This window comes from Notolepis coatsorum (assembly GCF_963971535.1).
Source record: "Notolepis coatsorum genome assembly, chromosome: 2".
Lineage (NCBI taxonomy): Eukaryota > Metazoa > Chordata > Actinopteri > Aulopiformes > Paralepididae > Notolepis > Notolepis coatsorum.
The window spans coordinates 86,006,137-86,017,837 of record NC_140166.1 but is presented as its reverse complement, the minus strand read 5'-3'; the positions used below and the strand labels follow the sequence as shown (position 1 = coordinate 86,017,837).

General features: G+C 42.0%; 1 protein-coding gene across 3 annotated transcripts in view; it reads right to left on the bottom strand.

The window, feature by feature from the left end:
- Nucleotides 1–11,701, bottom strand: part of arnt2 (aryl-hydrocarbon receptor nuclear translocator 2) — a 376,808-nt gene that overhangs the window by 284,305 nt on the left and 80,802 nt on the right. For 2 of the 3 annotated variants that reach the window (XM_084307418.1, XM_084307419.1), the window contains exons 3-5: nucleotides 7,969–8,016; nucleotides 4,175–4,388; nucleotides 1,227–1,440 (exon numbers count right to left, since the gene is read on the bottom strand). In XM_084307418.1, the coding sequence (XP_084163544.1) occupies nucleotides 1,227–1,440; nucleotides 4,175–4,388; nucleotides 7,969–8,016 (476 nt within the window). The remainder of the gene's footprint in view (nucleotides 1–1,226; nucleotides 1,441–4,174; nucleotides 4,389–7,968; nucleotides 8,017–11,701) is intronic. The other variant, XM_084307420.1, reaches the window with a different exon arrangement.

The following is an 11,701-nucleotide window of genomic DNA, read 5'->3' as shown; positions in this document are numbered from 1 at the left end:
GCCGATACCCTCAAGATTCAAGAGATTTACTCGTCACATACTACACGAGACATGTAGTGAAATGCCCGCCTTGATTGTGCAAAAATACAATCACAAAATACAATAATAAAATAGAATAGATAATAAAATAGACATGCTAAAGTAATGTCTATCGTCTACAATGATGTTGTCTGACGGGTGCAGTGTCTGGAAAAGCTCCTGCAAGTATCGTAGCGGCTGAGACGTTGAGGCGCTGTGAGAGAGACGGCACGGAGACACAGCCACGTTCACACCTCGTCACCCTGCGGAGACAGAGCCACGTTCACACCTCGTCACCCTGCGGTCTCAGTTTAAACCTCGTCACCCTGCAGTCTCAGTTTAAACGCCATCAGTTCCTCCAGACAAGCCGTTCCACTCTGTGAGCGGGCGATGACTCTGCAAACCCTGCCTCAGCAGCAGGCACGATGCGGGGAGACGTGTCTCGGTTTCACGATCACGCGCAAAGACGGCACAGTGGAGTTTGAAAGCGCGCGGGGGGGGGGGGGGGGGGGGGGGCTTTCTGTGTGGAGTTTACTATATTGGTATCAGGAATTGTATTTTTGACATTGGATAGGATATAGGGATGCTCGATATTGGCTTTTTTACCGATACCGATATACCGATATTGTAAATGGAATAATTTCAGGTAATTAACATTACATATCTCTTGTTGTGGAATTAACACAACATTATGCATACTTTTGACAATAAATAAAATCAGAATTTGTTCTTACTTGCTTGCCTGGGTAAATAAAGGTTATAGAAATGTAAAAAAAAACGATACTGATATTTTCCGATATCACATTTGAATGCCGATATCGGCCGATAATATCGGTAGGCCGATAATATCGGACATCCCTAATAGGAGAGGATAACTTTGGGAGATTTAGCATGTGGATATCATGGAAAGTGGGAGCTAGCATGGAGTTCATGGAGTGGGAGCTAGCAGGGACGCTGGAACTAACCACTGAGCCTTCCCGTGGTGACGTGGTCCTAACTTGACGAAACACCAGTGAAGGGGGGTACCCCACTTGATAACCCTGGTGATATGCTGGCTCTCGCTGCCCATCCATCTACACGCTGGGTTGTGATGGCCATTGGGTTTCTTCATTGAGCGTTTAACCTCGTCACTTAGGCACAAGTATCTAGTGTTTTATTATGAATAACTCCATTGCCATTTCATATCCCTGACGGGTATCAGGCCTTACCCGTCATGGAGTTCTCGGAGGTGCTGAGCTGCTCCCTCAGCTTGTCCACGTCGTCCGGGTGCACCTGCTCGTACAGGGTGCTGCCGAACCACTCCGTCTGTGGGTGGTTCAGCACCGGCGTCACGGAGTCTGACACGTAGATCACACGGCCCGTCTCCGCGGCAACCACGAACAGGAAGCCGTCCGCAGCCTCCAGGATCAGGTGCTTTAGCTCCTGGGAGTGGAGAGAGACACACATAGACACACACACACACACGCACACAATTAACATATATTATAATACGTTTATGTTTATTTATTTGCACTAAAAGTAGAGCTTACTGGGGGGTGTAGAACCACTTAAAAGGATAACTTCGATATTTTAAAACCTGGACCATATTTTTCTGTTGTGAGGAGCAAGGGCATAATAACGTTGTGGGGGACACTTTAAGCGGGGGGGACCGTTGGTCCTCTGCCAGGACATTTTGAGCGTCAAAACACTAATTTCCTGCATTCTGGTGTACTTGTATATACCAATCTGTGCCTTTTCTGCATACATTCATGGTGGAAATTTCTTTATTTATGTAAAGGAAAAGACAACAGGTACCCGCTGACATAAATATAATGGAATTAACACATAGATATAAATGTACTGAATTGTTATTTATTATTATAAAAAAGTATATATATATATTATTTAAATGTGATTGTCTCCCGATACCCGATCTAGCTATTTTAGTCATATCGGGCCGATATCCGATATCAATATCGGATTGGTGCATCCCTACCTGCAACCACCCCTAAATCTATGGTGTGGGGTCTAAATGAATAATAGAGACAAAAAGCTTTGTAATTGGTCCAGTATTGAGTGCAAACGTGCACGTCAGAGTATGTGCACTGCCACAGAGAGGCTCATGCCTGAGCAGTGAGTTCTGTCCCTTAGGACTGAAGCCATATCTCACAACACACTGGACCAATTACAAAAATGTGTGTCTCTATAATTCATTATTCACAGCGGAAAAATTACTTTATTTAACCAGACAAGTCAATTAAGAAAAAGATTTGTATTTTCAATGACGGCTTGGTGAGAGGACAAAAGGGCCTCTTGAAGGGTAACAAGGAAAGGGGACAAGAAAATGTGTAAAATGTATAAAGAAAAATTGAAAAGAGACACGATACATACATCACAGAGGTGAGGAAAACAATTAAAACATACATCAAACAAACCACCAAATAAAATGACACGGTGTGTGATACAAGAAGCAGAACAGACTAATTACAGTTAAAAGACTGGGTGACAGCTGCAGGTGTGTGTGTGTGTAAACAACTCTGTGATAGAGTCCTTAAAGGTAGTGAAGGGGGATACAGGTTTAAAAATACTGATATAACCTTTACCTCAAATCATAACACATTCATTAAACAAAGCAATATAATTAAAGAAACAACATAAAAATAAGACGTGAAAACAAAAAAAACATCTGGGACATCTTTAATGTAACTACACTTTTTTATGAAAAAGATATTGCTGTATTTGCTATGGAGCTGGGTTGAACAAGAGAAAACCCTCCGCCGGGAACAGTGAAATCATCTGTACCAGCTTTTCGGGTCGGGCAGACCAGATCGTATAGCGCTTTACGACTTATGCCTCACATTCATCCATTCACTCACACATTCACACACTGGCGGCGGAGGCAACCATGCGAGGTGCCAACCTGTTCATCAGGAGCAGTTAGGGTTACTTATTATTAGTTACTATAATATAACTATAATATACTATGATATTATAAACTATAAAATTTACTTACGGTCCCCCTAGTTTGCTTGGAACAGGGTAAATCTGCATTTTGTTACGATGTCCCTTAGCTCATAGAATGAACTCCAACAGTCCTTCAAGTGTGAGATTCTCCCCTCTGTTGCAGAGTTTAAAACCTTGATCTCCAACCACTGTCAATCATGTTGGACATGTTTTAATTGATTTGTTATCCTTGCTTTTTTTCACACACTGACGGTAGAGACAACGATGCAAGGTGCCGACCTGCTCATCGGGAGCAGTTAGAGATTAAGTGTCTTGCTCATGGACACTTGGGACACGCTGCCCGGGAGGAACCGGGAACCTTCCGACTACCAGACGACCGACCGCTCTACCTCCTGAGCCACTGTCGTCCCTGTTGAATCTTTATTAGGTTTGTCCAGTGACTCAACAAACCTTTGAGTCGTCCCTGTTGAATCTTTATTAGGTTTGTCCAGTGACCCAACAAACCTTTGAGTCGTCCCTGTTGAATCTTTATTAGGTTTGTCCAGTGACCCAACAAACCTTTGAGTCGTCCCTGTTGAATCTTTATTAGGTTTGTCCAGTGACCCAACAAACCTTTGAGTCGTCCCTGTTGAATCTTTATTAGGTTTGTCCAGTGACCCAACAAACCTTTGAGTCGTCCCTGTTGAATCTTTATTAGGTTTGTCCAGTGACCCAACAAACCTTTGAGTCGTCCCTGTTGAATCTTTATTAGGTTTGTTCAGTGACTCAACAAACCTTTGAGTCGTCCCTGTTGAATCTTTATTAGGTTTGTTCAGTGACTCAACAAACCTTTGAGTCGTTCCTGTTGAATCTTTATTAGGTTTGTCCAGTGACTCAACAAACCTGAGTCGTCCCTGTTGAATCTTTATTAGGTTTGTCCAGTGACTCAACAAACCTTTGAGTCGTCCCTGTTGAATCTTTATTAGGTTTGTCCAGTGACTCAACAAACCTTTGAGTCGTCCCTGTTGAATCTTTATTAGGTTTGTCCAGTGACTCAACAAACCTTTGAGTCGTCCCTGTTGAATCTTTATTAGGTTTGTCCAGTGACTCAACAAACCTTTGAGTCGTCCCTGTTGAATCTTTATTAGGTTTGTCCAGTGACTCAACAAACCAGTGCCAAACTCTACTGCTGTCTATTCTCTCCTAACTCACGCCTCTCTCTCTCTGACGGTACCTGTTCGGTGAGGAAGGAGGGCTTGTAGGCTCCATCAGTGGACGTGTTGCCTGTCCCCCTCATGGACTTCATGTGGGACACGGCCATGCGGAGGATGGTCAGCTTGTCGGGCTTGCGGGCCAGAGCGCTGCAGGTGGGGACCATGTCCGACAGCTCCGTGATGTACTGAGTCATCTTGTTACGCCGACGCCGCTCGATCTCGCTGTGGTTCTCTCTGGAACAGAGGAGGAAGTAGTTTATACTCCAGCAGGACGCGAGGCCTTTGTTTGATACAGTGCCCAAAATTGCTGGATAATTCCCTGTGGTTGTTGCACATTTTGTAAAGCTTGTTTATCCTTCACTCAGAACAAAATCCTTTGAAGACCTAGAAGGCTGAAATCCTAAATCCACCTAGCATTACAGCTTGGTAATGGAATACCTTCACATTTTAAATGTAAAGCTTGCTTGTTTGTTTGTTTGTTTGTTTGTTTGTTTGACAGGTTATTGTCATAATGTGAGAATATGTTTCCAGACCTGTCCTTCAGCTTCAATAAAAAGGGTATGTTAGCATAGTTAGCGTCCCTCACTGAAACTGATGGATATCATGAGACAGATTCTAATGAACTAGCTTGCAGCTAGGGTGCCCATACTGAAATACATTTTTTTTCCAAGATATACCAAACTATGATTGGAAGAACATATCCTTTAAGATTGTATCCCAATTTATGTTACATGGCTTGTCATGGTTTGTTACATGGCTTGTCTACCTTCTAAACAGAACACATGTTGTTGTCTGAGAGGGGGTGAAATGCCCCTCACTGCCATTGAAAGCAATAGGAGCTGTATTGAAATTACCTTTGTAAATTACCTTTTCTAAATTACCTTTGTAAATTACTAAATTATGAAAATTGTTCATCATTTCAGTTCAGTTGAGGTTAATTTCAGTGAACATCAGGTCCTACCTGCGCCTCATTTACCTAACAGCCTTTGAAATAGGTAACAGTGCATTAGCACATACGGGCCACTCGCCACTCATACTCGTAGTCTGCCCCCTAAATTGCCTCAGTCTGCCTCTGCCCCCTAGAGGAACACTTGCACATTGCAGGTCTTACGTGCTGGATGGCTGGGCCAGACAGATGGAAGGATGGCCACAAAGATCAGCAAGCACCAAAATAGCAAGATTACCATTCATTTCAACGAGCTAACCCCCCCCCCCCCCCCCCCCCCTCCATGAGACATTGTACATAGAAAAGTCATAGTGAACCCGTTTACACAGTCCTTTATTTGCTCGGTGAGATTCATGATCCTACGACCAGTGATAATCCATTTAATCTTTGTTAAAAATGCATGGACGTCAATGGTAAAAAATTATAATAATTTGGAGGACGTTTTCATCGAACAGCAGACACAGATAGCCTACATTCCTCGCATCCAGTGAACTCAAAGTAGGAAATGATTATGATGGTTTATGACTAATAGTACAATGGGTTTTATGAATGAATGAATGAATGAATGATCATTACATTTATATAGCGATTTTCTAGACACTCAAAGCGCTCTCCCCACAATGTAGGGTGGAAATGTCCTCCTTCACCACCACCGGTAGCACCCAACCTTGGGCTACACAGGCTCAATGGCTGCCATACACTGGCACCAGGCACACATCAAAATGTGAATGTGTTTTACATGTTTTGCTTCCTTCTCTAAACAAGGGAACACAGACTATCTAAAGGTAGAATCTGTAATGCAAATCTCTGGAATGAGGACAGCTATGTGACATATCCACTGTTTCCTCAGGGAAAGGTGATGTTTTTTTTATTTTTATTTTTGTTTTTTTTGCAACTGCAGTTACTCATCCCACCAGCAGAGAGCAGCATCTCCATCTCCACTGCTCAAGTTAAAGAGAAGTGTCCTGTGTGTGCTGTCAGCTCAGGATATGATGGATAATACATTGTCTGTGAGAGGAAACGAGCAGAAAGAAAGCAACAGAACAACAGCATTTTGAGGAAAAGAAGAAAAAAAGGAGAAGATGCCTGGGATGGAAGGAGACAGGCTTCAAGATGTTTGAAGAACAACAACGTCAGAAAATTCAAGATTCAAGAGATGCACATACATAATGAGACATGAAGTGAAATTAAGGTACATGTAGTGAAATGAAGGAAAGAGACCAAAACAAAAGACACAAAACATTTACACATAACGTTATGAAGAAGAAGAGTAAAAAACGATACAATATGTTTGACATAACAATGTTTACAACTGAGTCTGAAATGAAACAACACATAATGTAGGCTACATAGAAAGGCTTTAAACACCATGAGACAGGAAGTCTTTCAGTGGGTTATCTTCTAAATCAAATTATGACCCTTTGACAAGAGAATGTTGAACTATCTTCCAATACTGATAGGGCTGTCCTCCTAAATACTGATAGGGCAGTCCTCCTCAAAACTGATAGGGCTGTCCTCCCCAATATTGATAGGGCTGTCCTCCTCAAAACTGATAGGGCTGTCCTCCCCAATATTGATAGGGCTGTCCTCCTCAAAACTGATAGGGCTGTCCTCCCCAATATTGATAGGGCTGTCCTCCTCAAAACTGATAGGGCAGTCCTCCCCAATATTGATAGGGCTGTCCTCCTCAAAACTGATAGGGCAGTCCTCCCCAATACTGATAGGGCTGTCCTCCCCAATAATAATGGGCCAAAGTGTGTGTGTGTGTGTGTGTGTGTGTGTGTGTGTGTGTGTGTGTGTGTGTGTGTGTGTGTGTGTGTGTGTGTGTGTGTGTGTGTGTGTGTGTGTGTGAGAGAGGGGGGGGTCTGTTATGTACTTTATCATAGTAATTATTATGTTATTGAGATGCAAAATGTGTTTTTCCTCTTCATTGAAATCTCACTGGTCAGCCCTATAAAATAACAAAAAGAGAAATACTGCTGAACAATATGGGGAAACATACTCCTTGGATTAAACCTGACGTTACAAGTCTTGGTGTTATCATAGACTCAGATCTAAGCATTACGTCCCACTTCAACGTGGTGACAAAAACATAATCCTTCCTTTATTTCAAGCCGACTTGACTACTGTAATGCACTCTTTACTGGCCTATCGAAGGAAAACACAGAAAGACATTCATTAAAAACTCTGCAGCTAGGCTATTAACTAGAACCAAGAGGAGATGCCACATCAGTCCAGTGTTAGCTACTCTGCACTGGCTTCCGGTGAGATTTGAAGGTCCTCCTCCTTACAGTATACAAAGCACTACATGGAACAGGACCAAGCTACATTGCCAATTATCTTGTCAACTATGTGCCCCAAGAACATTACGATCATCTACTGGTTTATTGAAGGTTCCCAGCAACAGACAAAAGAAAATCAGGGATGCAGCCGTTGCTAATTATGCACCAAAGCTATGGACATTAGGGAGGCTAGCTCACTAAATATTTTTACAAGTAAGCTAAAAACATATCTCTTCACCTTAGCCTTTTAATGCATTCTGCCACTTTGCACTCATTAAATCCACATTGTGATTATTGTGTTGTAAATTAGAACTATTTTGTTGTTGTTTATGCTGCTATATTAATGCATTCTGTCACTTTGCACTCTAAAAACATATCTCTTCACACCATAGACCTTTAATGTAGACTTTTAATGAGTGAATATTTGTTGTTAGTCAGTGAGCTAGAATTTCTGTTTTACTGAAAGTGAATACATCCCAAATTTGCATTATTCTTATTGCATCAAAACATGTGTTTATGAGCAGGTTGGGAGACAGATCGATACATCGATGAGCAGCAGCGTTTGTCCTCCATCATATTTTCTCACCTTGAAAATTTGCTGGGTCCCTCTCCATCCTCGTCATCAAAGTCCATTCTGAGGAGGAAGCAGAGGAGGCCACCGTTACTCCCAAAGTCAACAATGTGGTATATCTTTCCATATTGAACTGAGTCAGTAATAGCACATAAAAAAACTGATATGTTTACCAAACATAAAGGTGCAATTCTTATGTAGAGTAATCTTTTAATAATAATTTTTTTTATAATACATCCACAGAGCCTTTTGAAAGGTGCAGAATAAAAGTATTGCCCCCCCCCCCCCCCCCAAACAATTATTGATTAATTAATTTATCATTGAAGAAATGTTTGTGGGTCCAAAATGAATGTTGAATGAATGTTGTTGTTTTCATGTTTAGTTTAGTTTATTTATTTATCACATTATTTAAAAAAAAACAGTGCTAGGAGGGAACGAAGCCCAAACGTGTACAAAGCTCCACTCCCATCCCATCAATGTCGATAATCATATATGAACAAAATACATGTAAATATGGTCTAGAAAATAAACTCAAAACCAGATCAGAGACATAAGGCAAACACTATAGCGACGGATATATGTCATGTTCAAAACACAGCAACAAGAGCCAATAACAAGAAAAGAAAAAGAAAAAAGAGAAAAGGTACAAGAAGGCAAAGGAGAAGAGAATAACATATGAAAAGTATATAATGAAGAAAAAGAACAAAATAAGCAGCCATATATGTAACACTGATGCACAGGACTAACTTAATATGTTGATGATTTATGATGAAATTAAATGAGATTTTAATTGTTTTTTAAATATAGATAAATATGTTGACCTCAATGATGAACTTAAGAGTGTTCCAGAGTTTAGGACCTCTAAAGCTAATTAGAAAGGTAAGTGGAGTTTATTACTTGTTGCATGTTGCAGGCATGTATCCCCTCCCTCCCTACTTCCCATTTCTCCACGTGGACTGCACCTGATTGGATAAATTACATGCTGGTGCTCTAGTGGGACATCTAGTCGCTGCATGTTATCTATAGCAACTTTAAGCAGTAGTCAAATGTAAATATTCCATGACAAGGATCCTACTGTTATGGGGATCACAGCAAATAAAGAAATACTTTAAAGGACCATACCCGTCACATTTTTACTTCTCGCTATTACCAGAGATTGCCTCATTGTCTTTAACTAGGTTTGTATTTCATAGGTGTTATACGGTGTGTGTTTTAGCTGAGCTCAGCTTACCGTACTAAATGCCATTCACAAACAGAGGCCACTGTGAATGAAATCCACACAGCCAGCTCAGAACAACAGCTTGACGACTGTCAGCGTCAGTAATGATACATGTGTTTTACAACGTGAAGGAGACACAGCGGTCACGTGTTTTAAGGAAGGAATCTATTGACCTCACCACGGGGTCACCTGGCAACAATGCTAGGAACCCCTGCACTAGAGGTGGACACAAAGAGAGGATATTATGGTCAACCAATGTGGGTTTTTCAATGGCCGATGCCAATACTGATATTTAGAGAGCAGGGCGGCCAATGGATATAATGATTTATTATTTATAATTGTTTGCATCTGATGAAATAGAACAATGTAATAAAATAAAAACACTAAATCGCTGAATGTTAGCTATATCAGCTACCTGGCTTAGCTGGTTGATGACAGCTAGATGTGCAGTTGCTAATATTACAAATGTACTAGGAATTGGACATGAAATATGTTTCCCCTTCGAAATATCTGTGTCCTCTCTCTTATCACCTCACCTATACAGTTACTGGTATGTCATGTTATACTAAATCATATCTAACATCTACAAACATCTTCTCAGATCAGGGTAACTGGGACAAATGACATGTTCTATTTGCACTTAGTGTGGCCTAACATGTTATAATTGCACTTAGTGTGGCCTAACATGGTTCTATTTGCACTTATTTGCACGTATTGTATATTGTACTGTTTATTGGATTTTTTTTATTGTATTCATCATGTATTTATTATGTTTGTATGCTCAACATAATTGTGCCCTCAATGATCTTTCGAGTTGAAATAAAAGTTGAATGAATTTGGGGTGTGGGGTGTCCTCAACATGGCTTTACTGGGTTTCTCCTGTATGTTTTAAAGGCAGGCAACACCACAAGACGACAGGGATCTCATTCAGCAGAGCCCTAGGTTTAACTGTAGAACTACAGACTGGAAATAGCTCCACCGCACAGACCGTCAAAGTCCAGACTTCAGGATTCAATGCAGGAAATAATGATGCCACCAATCCCGGGTTAGGTTTTAGAAAACTGAGGGAAGTATTTCCTCCATTCGTTTCCAGAGCTGTGAGCAGCAGTGACACAAGTTATCTGGAGCTCGTGACAAATGAACAGATGGATCAATGTGTCAGTGTGGGCCAGCGGTAGACCACCCCCCTCACCGGCACTAATGCTTCCATCTCTACACGTCACGGCCGGGGATGAACGCGGCGGCGCTGTGTGCCGAACGGGGAACGCCACCATCTGCAACGCAGGGCTTAAGGTACCGCCGCCGCCATGACGGGTGAACCGGCTGACGTGGTCTAGCCGAACACATTCGATTTCGGAGCGAAGCGCCTCAGTGGGCTCTGACACAGGCAGGCGTCCCCTGTTGTTATTGGATTTTGAAGCGATTTGAGATAATCCAAGGCCACGGGTTGGAGGGTTATTGGCTAATATGTCAGCGCATGATGTGTGATGAGGCATAAGCAAAAATCTAACACAGAGTCTCCAGAGTTTGAACTTCAGGGGGCTAGCTCCTTCTAGGGGAGTAGTGCCGAAATTGCATTGGACCATGAACACATCTGTTCTGAAAATGTTTTTAATACACCCAGGTGTCACGGCACACCATGTCCCTGATGGTTGCCCTGCATGGCTGTCAGGCTAGAGGGGGCGGGCTTACCCAGTCATCAAGCCAATGTTAGAAAAGTGTCTTGAGTGATTGAGGAGTTGTGAAAAATATATTGTCCACGTGTAATATGTCTACAAACCATCAACTACCAACACTAAAGGGTGTCGGACCACGGAGAGCGAGCTGGCTGAGAGACACTTAGCACGCAGGTGAGCCTATACTTTACCTATAGCCAGGCAGCCTAACGCTCATCTCCGGGGCTTTGAAATGCACGAGCGACCTAACTCTTAAAGACCTAGAGACGAGTGTTGATACCCCTAGTAGTAATTTCCCGGGGTTGAGTTTGCCGTGACACTAGGCATGCCACATGTCCCCAGAAAGGCAGTTTGTGGCTTTTAAAGTTTCATGAGGCTGTGATTATCCTAGAGGTCACAATAGGTTGTTTTATACAGTGCGGTTTAGTTTCATAAAATGGTCTCACTACATTGAAATGGCTACTATGGGAAGTAACGTCGTCACACATGAATACAGCTGGGCTCATTGGATCCACAAGAGTTTCAACTTTCCAGCCACACCCAATTTATGCAATTCCAAGACCAGTATCCAGAAATAGGCAAATACACCCTTTTTAAAATAGGCGAAAATAACACATTTGTACTACATGCAAATAACTGCATGGTTTTGCCCCCAAACGGCATGGGATTAGCATAAATTGGGCCTGTCTGTAGAGGGGAGACTCTTGGGTCTTGACTCTTTACAGAGCCAGAATTGACCCTGTTGATACTATGGTACAGGCTCTGATACTAATACTGGTATAGACTCTGATACTAATACTGGTATAGACTCTGATACTAATACTGCTATAGACTATGGTACTAATACTGGTAT